The 20,939-nt window shown below is 38.2% G+C and overlaps 2 protein-coding genes across 3 annotated transcripts; both read left to right on the forward strand.

Moving 5' to 3' along the window:
• The first annotated feature begins 911 nt into the window (after nucleotides 1-911).
• Nucleotides 912-12,116, forward strand: LOC141352992 (E3 ubiquitin-protein ligase TRIM39-like). The gene is made up of 7 exons (XM_073859300.1): nucleotides 912-1,606; nucleotides 3,797-4,425; nucleotides 4,513-4,608; nucleotides 7,400-7,633; nucleotides 7,774-7,921; nucleotides 8,030-8,056; nucleotides 10,798-12,116. Exons 1-7 carry the CDS (start codon nucleotides 1,600-1,602, stop codon nucleotides 11,340-11,342), a joined length of 1,686 nt encoding a protein of 561 aa, XP_073715401.1. The 5' UTR covers nucleotides 912-1,599; the 3' UTR covers nucleotides 11,343-12,116.
• Nucleotides 12,117-14,104: 1,988 nt separating this feature from the next.
• On the forward strand, nucleotides 14,105-20,240 carry LOC129450858 (E3 ubiquitin-protein ligase TRIM39). Of its 2 annotated transcripts, none has more exons than XM_073859648.1 (7): nucleotides 14,105-14,186; nucleotides 15,032-15,681; nucleotides 15,958-16,053; nucleotides 17,440-17,673; nucleotides 18,349-18,496; nucleotides 18,818-18,844; nucleotides 19,016-20,240. In XM_073859648.1, the coding sequence occupies exons 2-7, from the start codon at nucleotides 15,034-15,036 to the stop codon at nucleotides 19,567-19,569; spliced, it is 1,707 nt and encodes a 568-aa protein (XP_073715749.1). In that variant the 5' UTR covers nucleotides 14,105-14,186; nucleotides 15,032-15,033; the 3' UTR covers nucleotides 19,570-20,240. The 2 variants fall into 2 exon arrangements, with proteins under 2 accessions (XP_073715749.1, XP_073715748.1); XM_073859647.1 differs by having other exon boundaries at nucleotides 14,114-14,186; nucleotides 14,980-15,681.
• The last annotated feature ends 699 nt before the right edge of the window (nucleotides 20,241-20,939 follow it).

Here is a 20,939-nt window from a genome sequence, read left to right on the forward strand (position 1 = left end):
AAGAAAGAAAAATGAAATGAGGTGACATAATGGGTTGTAAGTGTACACCTACAGAACATCAGCACAGGATGTGAAAAGGGAAAATGTGTGTGCGGCACAGAGCTATTACACAGGAGAGAGAGAGAGAGAGAGAGAGAGAGAGAGAGAGAGAGAGAGAGAGAGAGAAAGAGAGAGAGAGTTTCTATTAATAACTCTGAGAGGGAACACAATGATTGAGGTAGAGAACACCGACAGAACAGGAAAAACAGAGACAAAGTGGAGAATGAAAGTAAGAGCGGATTGAAAAGCTCAGCTGTATTGACTTTAAATGGATATGGTAATAAAAATGTCTGAGGATGTAATAGCTGGAGAAGAAGGTTTGATGTGCTAATCTCTTGAAAGCATCAGACACTCAATGTTATCTCGCCTATTAATCACAAATAACTATAAAATCATATTTCTTTAAAAAGAATATATTACTGTAGCTCAATTGGTAGAGCATTGCATTTGCATTTACACATTTAATCCAGACGCTTTAATCCAGAGCATTACAAATTATACATTTTTAATCAGCGTGGGTTCAAATCCATGACCTTTACGCTGCTAACGCAGTGCTGTACCACTGAGCTATACAGGAGCACAGAACATAGGTCAGGGGTTCGACTCCTAGGAAACACATATATTGATCAAATGTATAGCTTGATTAAAGCATGCTGAATGCATAAAAGTAATGACACCTGTATCTTTCTGTATTGATTAATACATTAAAATACCTCTCAAAATAGGGGATCAGGGGGTGTTTCACATAAGAGCTGAGCATTTATTAGGTATAAACACTGATCTGAAATCTGAAATATGTGATAATGTGAGGCAGTAAAACAGAACTGCGGCAGTAATAAAGACAGCTAAATGCTGCCCTCGTGTGTTGTGATGGAGGTAAAACATCTTCACAGTTTTTAATCTTCAGTATTCAAGAAACTGCAAGTCAAATCGCTGGATTTTAAAACGGTACTCACAATCTGTCTGGTAAACTTATATAGGATATCCTATTTTAATTTCCCCAGTTTAACAAATTCCGTTTAACTTTCGATTTATTTTACAATTTTAAAAACTGTAAGCTGCATTTTTAAAAAATAAAGCGGAATTTTTAAGCTCGGTACTACCTTCATGGACGGCACACCAAACCCGTTTTTTATAAGCGTATTCCGGTAAAAAAGTAAATCATCAATCGTGACAGACTGACGAATCCTGGAGGAGGAGCTCCGTGCAGAATGTTGTAAACCTTGGGCGCATGCGCAGTAGTTGGAGCAACCTGGAAAAGGTGTTTTGTAGATCTCAAGAAACAGATTTTATGCTATTACGTTAGTTGATGTAAGACTTAATTATTATAATTATTACTTAATTATTATTAATACAAAACAGTGTGACAATCACGGTGTGAACCTCCGACCTCAGGTGCTGGACACGCCCACAACGAGAGAGAGAGAGAGAGAGAGAGAGAGAGAGAGGGAGAGAGAGAGAGAGAGAGAGAGAGATGTAAAACAGGTTAGTTTTTATTTTCACACACACACCCATCACAAACTGCGACAGCTTCGAGAGAGTACGACAGGATACTTCATTATGCAGTGTAAGTAAAAGCATTTTATTATTCGACATTCGGTGTTCTATCAAAGTCTATCATTTGAAATACACGCTGAAAATACTAACCAGTTAAGAGTTTGTTTAGTAAATCATTGATCGTTTTAGACGTGATCGATATGATATGATTCAGTTAGTCTAGTGTCTGCTGTTATTATATTTTCATTCACTCAATGAAGAAACAAGATTTTAATAAGATTTGAAGTTTGTTGGTAGAGATTTTTGCAGGTGGGTGCTGTACGGTGAAGTTAAAAACAGTCAAACAGTAACAGGTGGATGTTTGGATTTGAATGTTCGTCCTGTTTTACTGCATTCTTTGGATAACGTGATGACGTCAGCGTGCATGACCTTCACACGCCTGATAAAAAGCTTGAGCTCGTGTTGATTGAATTGTTGCGTGTCAGTGAATCTTTATGATGTGTTTAAACTTCCCTGCTGAAATAAAACAATCGCAGAAAATCTGTTGGTTTGGTTTCCAATACAATACTGTGGGATTTAATGATCCCACCCAACACATATAAGTAGAGACCATTATAGTTTACGTTACAACCAATAAAAGTCTCATTAAAGGGATGGTTCACCCAAAAATGAAAATTCTGTCCTCATTTACTCACTCGCATGTCGCCACAAACCCCCACAAATGTCTTTGTTCTGATGATCACGACTGAGGATGTTTTGACGAATGTTTGTAGCCGAACCGTTCGTGGACCCCATTCACTTCCATAGTATACTTTTTTCCTACTTTGGCAGTGAGTGGGGTCCACAAATGGTTCGGTTAAAAACATTTCTTAAAATATTTTCCTTTGTGTTCATCAGATTAAAGACATTTGTACGGGTTTGTGGCGGCATGGGGGTGAGTAAATGATGACAGAAGTTCGATTTTTGGGTGAACTGTCCCTTTAAATCTAATAGGGTTTTTTTAAAGCATGGTTAGAAGAACCTCCAGTATTCAATCATGTTAAATACAGATAATCCATCACCTTTACCTGCAGACTAAACATGATGTAATATTTATGTTAATAAAGACCACACATACTGAACAACACCTGCACTAAGGCCCTGTCCACACGTACACGGCTATTTATTTATTTTTTTACCTTTTTCTATTTGGTTTGGCAGTTCGTCCACACGCAGACGCAGTATCAGGTGACTGAAACGGAACTTTTATGAAAACCCCTGACAGGCTTAATATTTTTTAAAAACATTTAGTGAAACTTTTTGGCTTGTGATGTGCTAAGGGGGAACTCTGCAATGGCTTCTGATTGGCCAACATGGCTTTACAGTTAGGGATATATTGCCATCTCAGGCCGGTTTGGTATGCTCCTGACATCGCTGTGTGGAAAAACTCTGTTTATAAAAAATCCCGTGTACATCTGGTCTAGGCCTAACTCTGAATTAAAGGTGCTGTGTGTAAATTTTAGCGGCATCTAGTGGTGAGATTGTGAATTGCAACCAACAGCTCAGTCCACTGCTCACCCCTCACTTTTGAAAAGCATTAAAGCTACGGTAGCCGCCACCGGAAAACATGTCATCATTAGAGACAACTTAGTAAAAAAGTTTGTCCGTTAAGGGCTTCTTTAGAAAAATGGTGGCACAAAATTGTGACTTTAACGTAAGGGGACCCTCGGTGTATGTAGATAAAACCTCCCATTCTAAGGTAATAAAAACATAATAGTTCATTATAAAAGGTCTTTATACAACACTGATAATATAGTTTTGTATGTGCATAAGTGATCCTTCTAAATTCTCACATTATCTTCTAATCTGGTCATATTTGACAGACGATCTCTGTCTGTGTATCCTGGTGTGTCATGTATGTTTTAGTTTGTGCATGTGTTTAATGTGAATGCTAACATGCTATGCTATTCTTTTGTAAGCTGTCCTTTCGCCTGTGTCAATGTTGACTCTAAAACTTAAATAGTAGATGTTAAACATGAAAAGGCCTGATCAAATAAGTTATATAAGCAAGTTATTTATTTACTTGTTAGTGTATGAACTGACAGTATGACCTCTATGTTGGCATCTATACGCGAGAATGAGCACCTTGCTAAATGTTTTACTCTAAAATACATCATAATAAAGCCTCACAACTCGTTCGTTGTTTACAGCATGGCTTTTATGTCTCCTTTTCTTTCGCTATCCTGCCATTCCTCTACTCAATTTTCTGTCCATCTTACAGGCCCACAATCTCCAGGGCGTCTCCTGTCAGAGGAGCAGTTCTCCTGTTCCATCTGTCTGGATGTGTTCGTGGAGCCCGTCTCCACTCCTTGCGGTCACACCTTCTGTAAGGCCTGTCTGCAGGGCTTCTGGAACCACAGCAAGAAGATTCTTTGCCCCATGTGCAAGAAGACGTTCTCCAGAAAACCCGAGCTCAGCGTCAACTGCGTGCTGGCCGAGATCGCCCAACAGTTTCAGGGTCTGAGCACGGCGTCCCCCGCCGGAGTGCCCGGAGCCGATAGCGCGCCGGCTGCACAGAGAGACGACGACGGCGGAGACTTTGCCAAACCGGGAGAAGTACCCTGTGACGCCTGCATCGGGAGGAAGATGAAGGCCTTGAAGTCCTGTCTGAACTGCCCGGGTTCCTTCTGCGAAGCTCACCTGCGTCACCATAAGAAGGGAAAGGCTTTGACCGGACACAAGCTGGTGGACCCCATACACAACCTGGAGGACAAGATGTGCAAGAAACACGAACGCCTGCTGGACGCCTACTGTCGAAACGAACACGTGTGCGTCTGTAAGGAATGCGTGGAGACCTCGCACAAATCTCACAACGTCGTCTCCACTGATCGAGAGTGGAAGAAAATAATGGTAGGTGTTACATCACTGAAGTAGATCTTCTCTTCAATCAGGAGATGTTTCTTGATGTTTCCTGACATGTGACTGTTGTCTTCTCAGAGTCAGCTGGGGAAAAAACGCTCAGAACTGAAACTTATCATCAAGGAGCGAGAGAAGAAGCTGGAGGACATAAAGCACTCCACAAAAGTCCTGAAAGTAAGTCTACACAAGTCTGATGAACATCTAGATAGATCTGCTTATAACTCATCTGTCTCTATCATTTGATATTCATTTTTATGAATTACTGATGATGTGATATCACAGAATAACAGTGAAGGGAAAGTGACAGGAGACAGACCAACAGGTTAAATATTTACAGTTGACGATTTAGTTGTAAATAAAATGTGTAATTTATGATATATTTATTTACATACAGTTAGCTTCATATTAGAGTAATATTTGCTTTATACACCAAAATAAAAAACCTCTACAGCTGCTCATTTAATGATATTGCTTTTGTATTATTATTAATAATAATAATAAATAATTGAATGAATAAATAATAATAAATAACCATTTTATAAATGATAATAAATAATTTATTACATAATAATAGCAATAATAATAATAATTAAATAAATAATTTATAAAAATAATTTTCTGTCATAATTTACTTAACCTCTGGCCTTCAGTCTTGACCCAGGGTCATGAAATTTCTGGAAAATTATGGAATTTTTAAAGGTCTATTCCAGACATTGAAAGTCAGAAGTCATTTTATGTCCAGGTCTAGAAATATCATGGATTTTGTTTGTTGCTTTAAATTTTAGTTTCCATGTATCCAAATGTAATCAGCTTGTTAAGTTGTGACGTTGTAACGATCAGCCTTATCGGCAGAGTTACAAAAATTTAAAATGGGGTCAGATTTGACTGAGTGAGATTAAAAGAGTTGGATGAGACAGACAAAAGAAATTAATTACATATTTGTATTTACAATCACATTGAACGTAAAACAACATTAAAACTGTTAAAAGAAGGGAATATAAAAAACAAACCTAAAACAATCTTAAAGTCCCAAGTGTGTTAAAAGTCCAAATGTGCAAAGTGTCTACCATGTATATATAATCCAAGAAAAGTGATAATTTAAAATCCGGAATAGTAAATCCAATAAAAGAAACTCCACAATCCTTTGGATAAGATAAAACTAAGATATCCATGTGATCTTTGCTGCCTCCTTTAATAATGGCACTTCCTGTTTCGTGTCATGTAATCACACATATAAAATACATACACACAAATTAAGTAAGTAAGAGATAAAATGGTTCAAACTACATGTAAACCTATTTAATACTCAAATATACATAAAATCACAATATATATATTTAGCGATTAAAACAGTGTCACCACATAAGAAATGCAGTTTCTGGGTCCTAAGCTCCACTGATGTCAAGTAATACTACAGTCTAAACAACCACTTATTAGTGTTGTTTATTTATTTCATGCATTTAAGCTAATTTTTATTAAACTCACACTGTACACCATTATTAGGCTCACATCATCTCAGACATAGGTCATGAAAATTCAGCTTTTTAGTCAGTGAAAGTTGGTCAGGGAATTTGACATTTGTCTTTGAGTGGAAACCCTGGAGCACATTTCAATATGGAGGTTCAACCAACTCTGTGTTTATTTACCATGAGATGGGGAAACTCAGTTCAAGCAACCCTGAGTAAACCGACCGGTCCCTTACTGCTCAAATAAACAATAAAAACTTCACAAATATTATATTGGCTTCTTTTACATTAACCATTACAAAATGTCTTTTTGTAGAATGTTTTGGGACACATTCCAGTAGGATTTAATGCTCCCACCAATAGAACCCAACACATACCAGTAGAGACCCACAGAGACCATTATAGTTTCCATTACAACCAATACAATTCACATTTAAACCATTAAATCCAATAGAATTACTTTGATTGCTCCTATTGTTTTTTGTTTGTTTGTTTGTTTGTTTTTTAACCAAGCTATAATGGTTATAACCCTCTACAGACACACCGGCCATCTGTCAACCTTACACTTGATTATATCTGTTTACCACGTGATCTAATGCAGACAATAGGAGCACTGCAAATATTTGCCATATTTTATATGTTGTCACACCCACTTTAACTGAGAGAAGTTTCCAGCAAACACACAGAGTACTAAACAACACAATTATTCCAAGAACCAAGACAAAAGCCTTTTGTTTGGGGACATCTGAACAAATTAAAGTGTTGTGCTTATTCATTTTTCATTTTCAGGAATTTATTAGAAACCTTAACTGAGCTGAAGTTATAAAAAATGCAGAAAATTAAATAAAAAACCAATAGAAAGGTTCATTTCTGTGAAATTTTGTCAGTTTAGGCCACCAAGCAAGTTCACGTGTAAAAACAGTTTTTATCCTCAGGCCATTAGGTCACTGAACTCTTAAAATTCTTAAAGCATGTGCAATTGTAGTATACATTGTTTGTTTCTCTTTTATCTTTCTTTTATATTGATTCTATCATTTTTTTTAATATAATTGTTATGCACAGGCCGTAGATGCATTGCAATTCATTGTATACTAGATTTACAATGACAATGAAGATTCTAATTCTTAACGACATCTAATATCCGTCCAAACACATGTATGCTAGACAAGGTAAAATTTGGGTTGTCAGTGAAAATGTAATAGATATCTAACCGTAGGACAAAAATAAAGGTATTAGATGTGTTATATTGGCACAGGGAGTGTAAACATGTTGACTCTGTCGTTCAGCTGGTCTGTCCGGTCTCTGTCTGTGTGTGTGTGTTTGCGTGCGACAGCAACATTCCTCTTGATATGGTAATAGCCTCTCTCACAGACATTTCAGGTAAATTATCATAAATATACAAGAATGACTTTACCAGTAAAGACTGTATGTGTGAAAGTAATGAGAGTAGTGTGTTAGAGTGGATTAGTTACTGTATGAGTTTGTTCATGTGTTTTCAGGAGAACAGTCAGAAGGAGATCGAGGAGAGCTGGGCGGTTTACGCTGAGCTCCAACGAATCCTGGAGCAATCTCAGGCCGAGCTTTTGGACGCTATCACAGCCAGACAAAAACAAGCCGAACAACAATGCAGAGATCTCACCAGCAGCATGGAGCAAGAGCTGGAGGCGCTCAGAAAAAGATCCAGTGAGCTGGACGCGCTGGCACAGACTCAAGACAAAGTCATGTTCCTACAGGTACACACACACACACACACACACACACACACACACACACACACACACACACACACACACACACACACACACACACACACAGATGTTTATGAAGTGAGGTGCAGAGTCAGGCTTTGATCTCGAGTTTGTGTTACTTGCAGTTTCTTCCGTCTCTACCTCCGCCACCCGAGCCGTCCGATTGGTCAGCTGTGTCCGTGAACACAGATCCGCACATCCACACCATCAGGAAGTCCGTCTGCTCCCTAATGGAGAAATTCCAGCATGAGGTCAAACGAGTTTATGGGAAAGGTGAAGAGCCAATCATATCAAGCCAATTCCCTTCAAAACCATGTTTATCGTTTCCATTTCAAAATGCATGATGTGTAAAAACTTTCTGATTTATGTTTATCTCTGCAGAACTCAGAAAGCTGCAAAACTATGCAAGTAAGTGTGTTTTATCAATTGCAATTAAAATACAAACTAGTCCTGCAATAACGCATAATTTTATTGGTTTTAATAATAGGATGATCAGGGGCGTAGCAAACATTTTAAAGGTGGGGGACAGGAGTGTCAATTGAAAAAATATATATCTACAGTACTGTGCAAAAGTTTTAGGCCACCATCACCAGCTTTGTTTTAGCAAAGTTTTAATGTCCATCCATATTTATTTTTCACCCTTTTTTTAGATCCAAACAGGAAATATGTACTCAAAATTAAAAACTTTTTCTTTCAGAACTTAATGTCTTCTTCAGACGCTTGTCAGTGTTTAATGTGATCTCTCTTGGCATTAAACACATCTTGAGCTTTTTTGAGTACACTGAAGTCATTAGATTAAAAATATAAATAATGATTTAATTTAATTTAGATTTAAGAGATCCTGCAGGTTACTGCTATTGCTCAAGTTAAAGGGGAGTTTACCCTAAATACTTGACACTTCAGCTTATACTTTTATACAGTTTTAAATACTACATACACATTTTCTGTATTTTCTGCTTTTATTCTAATAGAGAGACTGAGAAATAATTATATTTTTTCAATATGCAATTGCAAAAACAACAAATCTAATGGTAGCATGGTGGCCCAGTACTGTATATGTATGTTGCAACCCATTGTCATGAAGTGTGTATAAATAGCACGCATATATATAGTCAAAAATGAATTATTTAATAATATGAATCTAATGCACATGCCATTCATACATATTATGCGGTTAGCAGAATCTGTAAAAACGCCACAATGATTTAGTACCAAAATCGTTTAAGTACAAGGATGGTGAATATATTATGATTTTAATTAAATTTTTGAGCCTTTTACTTTTTTTTTAGAAAGGACAGTTACGTTTTTAACTACAGAGACTTAATAAAATAATTATGAATTTTGCGTAGTCTTATAATGTATAAATTAAATATAGTGATCTTTAGAATTATTCCGATAATTCAATCAAATAGGTCTAGACAAATAAATGATTTCTTTTCTTTGTCCGTTGTTGACATTAAAAATAAACAGCATAATTGTAAGTGACCAGATCAAAGTTGCTTACATTTGCCTTAGGGGAATATTCCATTTTCTTAAAAGAAAAATCCAGATAATTTACTCACCACCATGTCGTCCAAGATGTTGATGTCTTTCTTTGTTCGGTCGAGGGGAAGTTGTGTTTTTTGGGGAAAACATTGCAGGATTTTTCTCATTTTGATGGACTTTAATAGAGCCCAACACTTGATGCTTGACTCAACACTTGGCAGTTTTTTTCAACGGAGTATCAAAGGACTATCTCAAACGAGGCATAAGGGTCTTGTCTGGCGAAACGATTGTCATTTTTGACAAGAAGGATGAAAAATATGTACTTTTAAACCACAACTTTTTGTCTAGGTCCGGTCCAGCGCGAGCTAACGTAAATGCGTGGTGACGTAGGGAGGTCACGTGTTACATATATAAAACGCACATTTGTGGACCATTGTAAACAATAAACTGACACAAAGACATTAATTAGTATCAGTTGACATACAACAACGTAGGAACGGTCCTCTTTCTCAACACTTGTAAACACTGGGGCGGAGTTTCGCGTTCGTCCTCTGTGACCTCTTGACGTCATGACGTATTGCGTGGGGTCAGCTGGCGCATCATGACCGGATCTAGACAAGAAGTTGTGCTTTAAAAGTGTATATTTGTTATTGTTCTTGTCAAAAATGACAATCGTTTCGCTAGATAAGATCCTTATGCCTCGTTTGGGATCGTTTAGAGTCCGTTGAAACTCCGTTGAAAAAAACTGTTAAGTCTTGAGTTAAGTATTAAATGTTGGGTTCTATTAAAGTCCATTAAAATGAGAAAAATCCTGCAATGTTTTCCTCAAAAAACATAATTTCTTCTCGACTGAACAAAGAAAGACATCAACATTTTGGATGACATGGTGGTGAGTAAATTATCTGGATTTTTCTTTTAAGAAAATGGAATATTCCTTTAAATATATGAGTGTTTATGAGGGAAATCTGGCAGTTTTAGATATTTACACAAAACTATGTATGTTTAAGTGCAAGAACAAGAAAACAAGAACTCGGATAGCATTCTGAAGCAAAGAGAAAAAGCGTGGGAGTAAACCTGTTTCACATCGTCTTGTGCTTAAATGTTAAGATTGTCAATGCCTGAAAGCATGTGAAATGGTCGTTTAGTGACAGGTCTGCAGTGTTCCTGAATTTGGAAGCTCAATCAGAGGTGTATCCACGAAATATCATCACTTCATAACTCTCACTTGTGATTGGGTATATGTATTGGGTATATGTTATATGCCCAGGAATGCTGGCAGTGATTTAAAAAGTGTGGGGGACATGTCCCCCCGTGTCCCCCACATATGCTACACCCACGAGGATGATATTTATTTAAATCATTTTGTGAAGTGAGTGATCATCTTTCATGTCTTCCTTACAATATTTTTGAAAAAAGTTAATTTAATTCTTCATAATGGACACTAGGTGGCATTCTTGTGTACTTTATTTCTACATTGTAATATTATTGTGTAGGTTTAAAACTGAATAATATTTGCTCTTATGCAATGACACTGTATACAAATATTTAATGTTTTTGTGTTCAGACAAGCATCATTATTACCACTAATTATATTTATAATGTTTTATATTGTGCCATGTTATAAATAAAAAACAAAGATATCAAAATAATTCCTTTTTCTGTAGGTGAGGTGATCATGGATCCTTCCACAGCCCAGCGTGATTTGTGTCTTTCTGAAGACGGACGTCAGGTGCGCTATGAAGAGCAGCGCAAGAGCTCCTCGCATTCGGACACGCCGCGACGCTTCAGCCCGGCTCTGTTCGTCCTGGGACGCGAGGGGCTGTCGTCGGGCAGACACTACTGGGAGGTGGACGTGGGTCATAAGACAGCATGGACACTGGGCGTCGCACGGGGTTCAGCGCGGCGCAAAGGAGACATCCGGCTCAATCCTGAAGGAGGCTTCTGGTGCTTATGGCTGAAAAACGGCGAGGTGAAGGCCCTCGCCGGCAACAGGGTTCCTGTGAACGTCTCCACGCTGCCCCAGAAGGTGGGCATCTTTCTGGACTGTGAAGCCGGTCAGGTGTCCTTTTACGACGTGAGGGCTCGCTCTCATCTTTACACGTTCAGCGATACTTTCACCGAGAGTTTGTACCCCATCTTTAGTCCCTGCATCAACCAGGATGGAAAAAACCCCGGACCACTGATCATCACGTCGTTCAAACACACCTGAGGAGGACCGGCACCTGGATCTCTCATCTTGGCATCAATAGCACTGCTATTGAATCTACATGACGCTACTGAGTCTCACGAGTTCATGAAGGACACAAATCTTACTATAACTTTGTGCTGCGTGGTTGCACACATAACATACAAACTTACCCAGCATGATCAATACAGAGCCGGTTCTTTGTAATGAATCAGTTTAACAACTAATTGACTCACTGAATCAATCATACAATCTTGATTCATTACTGTCATCATGAAGTTTTATTGTATTTTGGGCTTGTGTAACTTCTGTTTAGTTATTTACTAGTTTTCACATTCAGTACAGCTTTTAAATGTTGTTATATATTTAAAATATATATTATTATGTATGTAGGCCCAGTTATTTTTTAGTACCATTGCTTTCTTAAAAATATCTAAAGAATGATTAATAAACATGAATGGTGAAGTAAAATATTGTACTGTATGTACAACAACACTTCAAACTTTGCAAATAAATCCTGAACAAATTCAAAACTTTTAAATCACACTGCAGGTGCCTAAATGTGTTCAGGTAAAACAAAACTTAATTTCAATAATGATGGCAGTTAAACAAATCTTGTGGCACTATGTGATAGTTTGTTTCAGTAACAGTGATTATGGATGCTGAAAGGTTTTTTTTTCTTTATATACTGGATGAATTTTATATTGAATGTGTTGTTTATTATTATTATGTTGTTCAGGGTATCTTAATGTTTTTCAAGGTTTTGTATGAACATTTTAATAAAAGTAATTAATAACATTCATTTGTAACTTTTTCACTAACACACAGACATAAAATGACAGTGGACCACTAAAGAGGGGAAGATAGGATGATTCTAAGGGACCATGTACTTTTGGGGCCCCCAGAGATCATTTGGTAATAGTAATAGTTGTAATGTAATGAAGTGTATTTAACTAAGTTCGGGAGGAGCATGGTCATGTGATCCAACCAATCAGTGCAAGGTGCCTATAAATGGCAGTCCCTCACCTCTGTCCCGTGACAGATTTTTTGCAGCATCCCTCCTCCACCCCATCACCTCACTCTCATCTGAGTACTTTGGGTTCAGGCTAAAATTCCGAGCTCGGAGCCCTCTCCTCGGACAGCACGCCAAATATGCTTTATCTCATTCCTTATCGATTACATGTTAAGTTACCAATAAAACAAAGTTATGGCTTGTTTCTGCATTTCCAGCAAAAAAACAAAAAACATTTCTGTGGCAACAATTATGTTTTAAATATAGGATAAATACATACTAGTAAAGCTTAATTAAATATATTTTTGAATTTTAAAATATATTTAGTTTTAATCTTCAGCTATTAACATATATTTCAAAATGTATTTCAGGGGCAACAAATACATTTCTAATTTTACAGCACATACAACAAAAATATATTTTTCCTTGCCAAAATATATAAGTTTGTATAAAATGTATGTATATTTATAATCTGTAAATATATTCTGCAGTTGAAAATATATTTAATTTTAATCTTTTCAAGCCTGCTATGTCTACAGGTTTGTAACATACAAAGTTTATCTTCCAATGCGATGTGAATATAAATGCTTTAATATATATTTATTTTAAAAATATATTTCAAAATATACAAAAAAAGATATTGGTGAAAAATTTCAAAATATTTTAGCAAATATATTTTTGGCCATTTTTGTATATTTGGAAATAAATTAAAATAATATTTGAAAAAAAAAAAAAATATATATATATATATATATATATATATATATATATATATATTTATATATATTTTTTGCCGTATGGCCCATTCACCACATGGTTTTGTCCAGTCTTACCTAACCTCGGACAGTCAGTGAGTGAGATCAGATGGTAAAATGCCAAATTAGAGATGTCTTTTTCGTCAAAAAATGGTATACCCTCCCCGTCACATATTGACGAATGGTCAAGTGTCGTCAAATATTGACGACATGGGGTGAGGATGTGTTGGTCTGGACACAAAAAGAGAGGCTACAGAGGTCAGATAGTGTGAAAATGTGCTGAAAATTACTAAGTGTTTTTTAAAAGAAAGTTATATATAATTTTTTCATGGAGCTTCCTTCTGCCGTATTATTACCAACCTTTACCTAGTCAATTCAGTAGTCGTAAGGTTAGGTTTATCACCGCTGAAAAGGAGAAGGATGTCATTTTTGTCCAAATTTAGATCTTGAATTTGTGAAAACTTGTCAGCATTCTCCTGTTAGCAAACTATGCTAGTGGACTTTTTGCTTATTATCTTGCTAGCTTACACATGAGAGACTCTGCCTGTGAAAACAAGACTTAAATCTAAGTTTGAGATAAAGAGCATCACAGTTTGATTTAAAACATATATTTCACTGTGATTTTACTCAATATTAAAGATATCAAGTTTAAATGTTCACAGAATGTTCTTATGTAGGATGAGTTTTTCTAGAAAACAGTAAACCACAAATATATCCTTCAGCTGGGTTTTTAGAGGCAGGGCCACAATAATCTAGTGTATGAAGCTAAAGGGTTTTGGGTTAAGGTTCATGCACACCATCATGCATTTTCTCAAAATGTTTGATTACTGTAATGTATTTTTCTATTAAATTTATATTTGCACAATAAATCATCGTATAGCTACAAACATGGTAAGTCTCTGACTAAAGACTTAGGGTCAGTTAATGGTTAAATTTTTTTATCTGAGGTCATAAGGGACCCCAGTCTTTGGTGTTAAAGGCTAAGAGGGAGGGTGAGGGATTATTTTTAGGGTGACGGAGACATCAGCTGTGCTACATGTCACTGCTGTCCAGAGCAGACGGTCAGTGTGTTCAGTGTCATTCAGCTACAACAGACCACTGGTGAGTGTTAAATGAAAAACACTGTAATAATAACAGCATGAAAATTATCTGAACTTAGTGAAGGATTAAAGAACTGCATGCTCTGCTTCATTGCCAGTGTATGAATTATTAAGTTGTGGTTCTTAATCTGTGTGGTAACAGATATAGATTATCCAAGCAAAACAGTAAATCACTTCTTTACTGTTCCCTTATGTCTTTAAAATTTGGCCTTTTGTCCAGCCAGCATGTGTAAAGGTAATGAAAGCATGCAAAAACAAACAAGCTTATCTATCGCTGAACAATCATTCAAATGTAAATCACCCATAACCCTTCTTTTAATGACAAAAATCCCCATGCACGTGTCATTTGAAGCAAGAGTCTGGTAAGCCTACAGTGGTATTTTTGGTGAGATGATAATCTTATCTTCTATGAATAGCCAGGCTTTACATATTCCTGAAATGTCCCTGTATTAAAAGCCACTGCAGGCCAGACTCTTGGTATATTTAGCACACAGCAAGGCTGACAATTGTACTAGCAGATCTGGTTTGAGAGATTTTTCTGTTTGATAATGTGTTAAGACATTCAATTAATGTACCTATTTTGGATGGAATTGATTCATTTCTTACTGTTAGAGCAATTGAAACTAATAGTGACAATGTCATGGTATTGCGAGAATGCTGTCAGCTTACAAAACAACAATTAATGTTTTCCAGTAAAAATCCTTAAAAGTAGGATGCAGTTACTTGGGAAGCAACACTGTGCAAGACATTTCACATTTTATTCTGTCAGACTTTGTTTGTTTTTATCTAACTAGACTGGCACAAGAGCTATTTGGTGGATCCACGATTGTCCCTCTGTCCATACAGGAATGGCATCACCCACCAGTATGTTAGCTGAAGAGCAGGTGCACTGTTCAATCTGTTTAGAGATGTTTACCAACCCCGTCTCCATTCCCTGTGGACACAACTTCTGCATGGCTTGCATCGGCAGCTACTGGAAGTCCAGTGCTCTCTTCATGTGTCCGATGTGCAAAAAGACCTTTCTCAAGCAGCCCGACATCAGCATAAACACAGTGCTGCGAGAGATCACAGAGAAGTTCAAAGAGATGAAAGCCTACCCAGTCCAGAACCTCCAGAGAACAATGCAGCTCGATCCCGGACGAGCCCCCGAAGAGCTCCCTGCAGACTTGCCCGAGCTGATTCCACCCGACGGTCCACCGGCACAGGGGGTTCCCTGCGACGTTTGCACAGAACACAGGCAACGGGCCGTGAAGTCGTGTTTGGTTTGTTTGACGTCTTATTGCGAGGAGCATTTGAAGAGCCACACTGCTCGCTTTACCAAACACAAACTGATAGAGCCGGTGCGAAACCTGGAGGAGCGCATGTGCAAGAAACATGAGAGATTATTGGAGCTCTTCTGTAAGAAAGATCAGACCATTGTGTGTGTGCTGTGCACAGAGATGGACCACAGGGCCCATTACACTGTGCCGGTCGAACGAGAGTGGACCGAGAAAAAGGTAGAGAAATTTGCATTTAAATATTTACATTTCCAAAAGTGGGATATTTTGCAATTGCTTCACAATGACATAAACCACAAGTATGAACAATAATCAAATCCTATAGTAACAACTAAATAAGACTGGCATTAAGTATCCCTTCCTGAGAAGCTGTCAACTTCATGAATCCCCTCTAAAAGCATGTAAATGAATGTGCAAAGTGAAAAAGATTTTTAAAGCTGCTTGTAGAGCTATTAGAAAATATTGAAAATTCACTGTAAATGTGGTGATTGTCAGGCTCTGCTGCGTAAGACTGAAGCTGAAGTTCAACATATGATCCACGAGCGTCTGAAGAAAGTTAAGGATTTCAAACACTCAATAGAGCTAAACAAAGTAAGTTCAATATATCAGAAACATATCATTTCACATTTGCACTGAAGCCTTTTTCTGTTTCTTTGACTCTTTTAGGATCCTTTGACTGAATGGTTCTTTGAGGAACCAATATAGTTTCTTCTAATGTCATCTTTCTCACCAATGCAATTTAAATGCTGGTTCAGAGCCTAATTTTAAATCAGTTCGCATGCCCTGCTTGCCCCGTTTGCACGCCAATGTAGGTACATTATTCCGTGACCATTAATAATAATGCATCATCCAACATTGTTGATGGTGTGTTTGTGTTTGGCTCTGCCGTCTAACATTGTTGGGAAAGACGAGACGTATACATTGACATAAGACTTGGCTCTGTGGTGGCTCTCTCATGGAAAGGCAATCCGGTTCTTAGAAGACTCGCCAGTCAAACCAACTTTGAACTAGGCCTGGCAAACTCGATTTCTTGCAAGGATCCGGGTTATTGTGAGTCACTCACTAAAGTGAGCCGGGTTGTGTGAGTCACTTGAGTCAGTATTGCTAAATTGCCAAAGAAACTCAGTACAGCCCACTTGTAACCGGCTGATCTATGCGACTCGAGATTCTCAGAGCCGGAAACATTGCAGACTCGCAGACCATGGGACTCATGAGATTTCACTCGATCTACAGATACACTAACCAGCCGATTCGTGCGAACTGACTCGAGAATCTCACCCAGTGCCGGAAACATTGCAGTCTGCAGTCTCAATATTTCCGGCAGATCTGCAAATCTGCAGTGTTTCTGGCTCTGACTCGAGAGACAGTTCACGCGGATCAGCCGGTTACGAGTTGAGAGATTCTTGAATCAGAGCCGGAAAAATTGCAGATTCACATGTCTCTCGAGTCCGCAATGCTACCGGCTCTGAGTGAGAATATCAGGTCAGTTCAGCAGGTCTCTTGAGTTTACAATGTTTCCGGCAAGCGAAGTCTCATCAATAGAGACTCGCGACTCATGAGTAAATTTAAAGATCCGGGTGAAAGATCTGAGTGAGTCACGACTCAAACAGGTCTAGTTTAAACTAAGAACAGGACTAGCTCTGAACCAGCACCTAGTTCTTTCTGGTGGAAATAGGGTATAAGGGATCACTGTAAGGAACCTTTTGTAGCACCTTAATTTTAAACACCTGTACACTCTTAATAATAAAGGTGTCTTGCTTATCCTTTTAGTCTATAAAACCTTTTTTTTACAAACAACCGTTTGTGCAAGAGAAAGCTAGGACCTGTGGTTGTTAAAGGTGTTTTATGGAACCATAGAGCCAGACAAAGAATCTTATTGGGACCTTAATTTTAAAGAGTGTAGCATCACTGTTAGTTTCTCTTCAATAGGACTGCTTCACACATATGCTGCATAAAGTATTTTCATCTTTTTTCCAGGCCAGTGCTCAGAGAGAGATCGAGGACAGCATGCAGGTGTTCACAGATCTGATCCGAGCGGTCCAGAAACTCCAGGCTGAGCTGGTGCTGGATGTTGAGGAGAAACAGAGGAAGACGGAGAACTGGGCCAACGATCAAATAAAGGAACTTGAGAGAGAAATCGATGTGCTAAAGATGAGAAACACAGAGTTAGAGTATCTCGCTCACACCGAAGATCACATCCATTTCTTACAGGTGCACATCACCTCATACAACACTGATCTGTATTTTTACTATAGTTAAATTAGTTGTTTAAACAGTGTCTTTAACAGGGGGTCTGTGGTGGTATTACTGGGGGTCCTCCAAATATTGTTTGAATTCAAAATAATTTCTTTGGAAAAATGAAATTAGGCATCAAACAAAAAATGCATTAATGGGCTAAAAACAGAAATGATAAAAAATAAAACGAACATTCCCATATATAATAATATGAAAGGTGAAGGTTTCCGAGTTAATATATTAAGAAGAGGAGCAAGGTACTTCATTGTATATTTACATTTTCCTGAGTAGATTTGAAGTGATCCTTGACTTGAAAAAGGTTGAAGACTGGTATACATTAATGGTTTTACTACTTTTCATACTATTTCTGAATTTATGATAAGGTTTTAATGTTTTTACAAAAACAGCTCAGGCTACTTTAGGCCGACTAGATCACCTGTGAACAAAGTAAGCAGAAGAGACACAACTTTTGAGAATTTGTTCGCCATCAGGTGGTTGTAAAACTGCTCAGTGGTGGCAATGATCAAGTTTAACCTTTAACACATTAAACCACACCCCAACGCCCAAGAGGAGCTGGATTTCTTTATAGATGAAAGAGAAGAAGGATCACATGTTAATCCTTAATGTTTCTTTAATGTCTATCTCTTGCAGAACTTTACATCATTAATGTCTCATCCACACACTAAAGACTGGTCTGAGATCTGTGTGCCTGCAGAACAGTGTGTGGGAACCATCAGAAGAGCTGTGCTTAAACTGGACCAGACGCTAACTGAAGAAACAGATAAACTTGTTGAACTAGGTAAGCCTGTATTCAATACACAAAACAGCATCATATGCCTATAAGACATTGAGCAAGTCTCACACTCAAAAGTTAAACCATCAACACAATATGTCAAAATGACAGATAGCTTTCAGATTTTTCCATCAATGCTCATAAGAGTTAACCCAACCTCGTTTGTCAACTATTGTCAATTATCAGCAGAACTGTAATCCCTTGTTTAGTCAGATTTAAAAAAAAACATTAAGCGCTTTGCTGTGTTGTTGGACCCTGTCTGAAACTGTAGAGTTGTTTTTGTGTTTTCTTGACATTTTAATTATAATCATCTTTTTTTGTAAACAGAGCTAAGGAGGATTCAAAAATATTCAGGTAATATTGCCTTCCTTGTGGAACGATTCATTGTTTGAAATTATTTGTCATCTACGATTAGTCGCTTTGCATTTCCATTCATTTATTTAGCAGACACTGTTATCCAAATCAAGTGACCTGTTTGATCAACCTGAACTCTAACGATGGTCTCTCTTTTGCATCCCTGTTAAGTTGACATCACCTTTGACCCGGACACTGCCAACCCTTGGCTCCAGCTGTCCGAGGACGGGCATCAATTGCGTCACCTGGGGGCGTGGCAGGATTTGCCCGACACCCCCGAGCGCTTCGATACAGTGGTCATCGTTCTCGGGCGCGAAGGTTTCTCGTCCGGACGGCGATACTGGGAGGTTCAGGTGGGCGAGAAGGACGACTGGTACCTGGGTGTGGCCCGGGCATCCGTGAACAGAAAGGGGAGAATTTCAGTGAGCACACCTCACGGTTACTGGGCTTTAGCAATGAAGAAAAGTCAAGAGTATCGAGTTTCCTCCTCACCGCCCCTCCTGCTCTCTATTGAACCCAAGTTGAAAAGAGTCGGCGTGTACGTCGATTATGAAGAAGGACAGGTGTCGTTTTATGACGTACAAGCCAAAAGTCATATCTACACTTTTATTGACTCGTTCAAAGAGAAACTCTATCCATTTTTTTACCTGTACTGTTGTGATAAGGCCTCTGACACCATGACTATCTGTCCTGTAGAGGAGAAATCACATGTGAAAGAGTGTTGAATTACCTTTGACAGAATTTCCTTTTGTGATTGAAAATTGATGGAATTAAAGGTAAAATTGAGAGCACCACTCATGATTAGTTTCAGATTACATATAGAGGTGGTTACCCGGACTGGGATTATCTTATGCCAGGACTAGGCCTTAGTTTAATTAGGAAATATAATTTTTTTAACGAACATGCCTTACTAAAAAGATATGTCAGTGGGGCTGCACAGTGCCTTACAGCAAGAAGGTCCCCGGTTTGAGCCCTTGCTAGGTCAGTTGGCTTTTCTGTGTGAAGTTTGCATGTTCTCCCTGTGTCAGCATGGGTTTACTCTGGGTACATTGTTTTTTTTCCCCACATGCCAAAAACAGGCAAGTTAGGCAAATTGGAGATGCCAAACTGTCCCTCCCCCAACCTGTGTATGGATTAGCTGGTTCCTGCCATGAATATAGCCATAGATGCTGGAATGGTGTAAAGAAATAAAGAAACAAGATATGTCAGTGCAAATTGTTTTCAGTTTGGACAGCTCTTACAATCCCTGTCCGGGAAACTGCTCCATAGTGCTCAAATTTTTATTTATAGTCATATTTTGTCAGTTTGTTTAAATTGAAATTGTGACATTTTTATAATCATTCATAACTTTGTTATATCTTTGTTATTGTTGACAAAATTAAAAAGCTTCAGTTAACATTTTTGTCAGTGACACTGTGAATGAGTAGGTTACTAGATTAAAAATGACATTGTTGTTTAGTGGGCTTTGTGCCCAGCTGCACTGCTTCCTGGGCTTCAGCCAGCTCCTTGTTTCCTTCTGCCACTGTTGGACGGGCTGATTAATCCAGGTGTGCCTGACCTCAGTAGTCACAACAACAATAATCAGACACACCTGGATTGATCGGTTTGTCCAGTGGTGGAGGACGGGAGGCGGGGAGCTGGCTGAAGTTCAGGAAGTAGTGCAGCTGGGCATAAAGCCTATTGAGAACGAGTTGTGATCGTGAGCTAACATCAAGTAGGACATAGAAAGACTCACTGCATCTGAAACTGCCTACTTACATACTATATAGTAAAAAGCAGTAGGCGAGGGACTCCTGTAATCTTTGACACTGACTGTCACAGTACCCCATTTTGGATGCAGGGACTGTTGTCAGAGTTAGTTAGACATCCCTGTCCTTGCTTAATTCCTTCAGTGTGTGGCACACTTTCAGATGAAAATCTGATAGATTTGTTTCTAGTTGTCTAGTTTTAATGAAAATCAGAGAACCTTAACAGAGTGCCGCTGAGGTGAAGTATTTTTGTAGGTGAAATCCTGAAGCGAGTTTTAGCTTTTTAACACATCTGGTTCCATCATCCCGAAGTAAGTTGGTTTTTGCATGGGCTCTTGTCTTAATGC

The sequence above is a fragment of the Misgurnus anguillicaudatus genome, chromosome 21 (assembly GCF_027580225.2).
Source record: "Misgurnus anguillicaudatus chromosome 21, ASM2758022v2, whole genome shotgun sequence".
Lineage (NCBI taxonomy): Eukaryota > Metazoa > Chordata > Actinopteri > Cypriniformes > Cobitidae > Misgurnus > Misgurnus anguillicaudatus.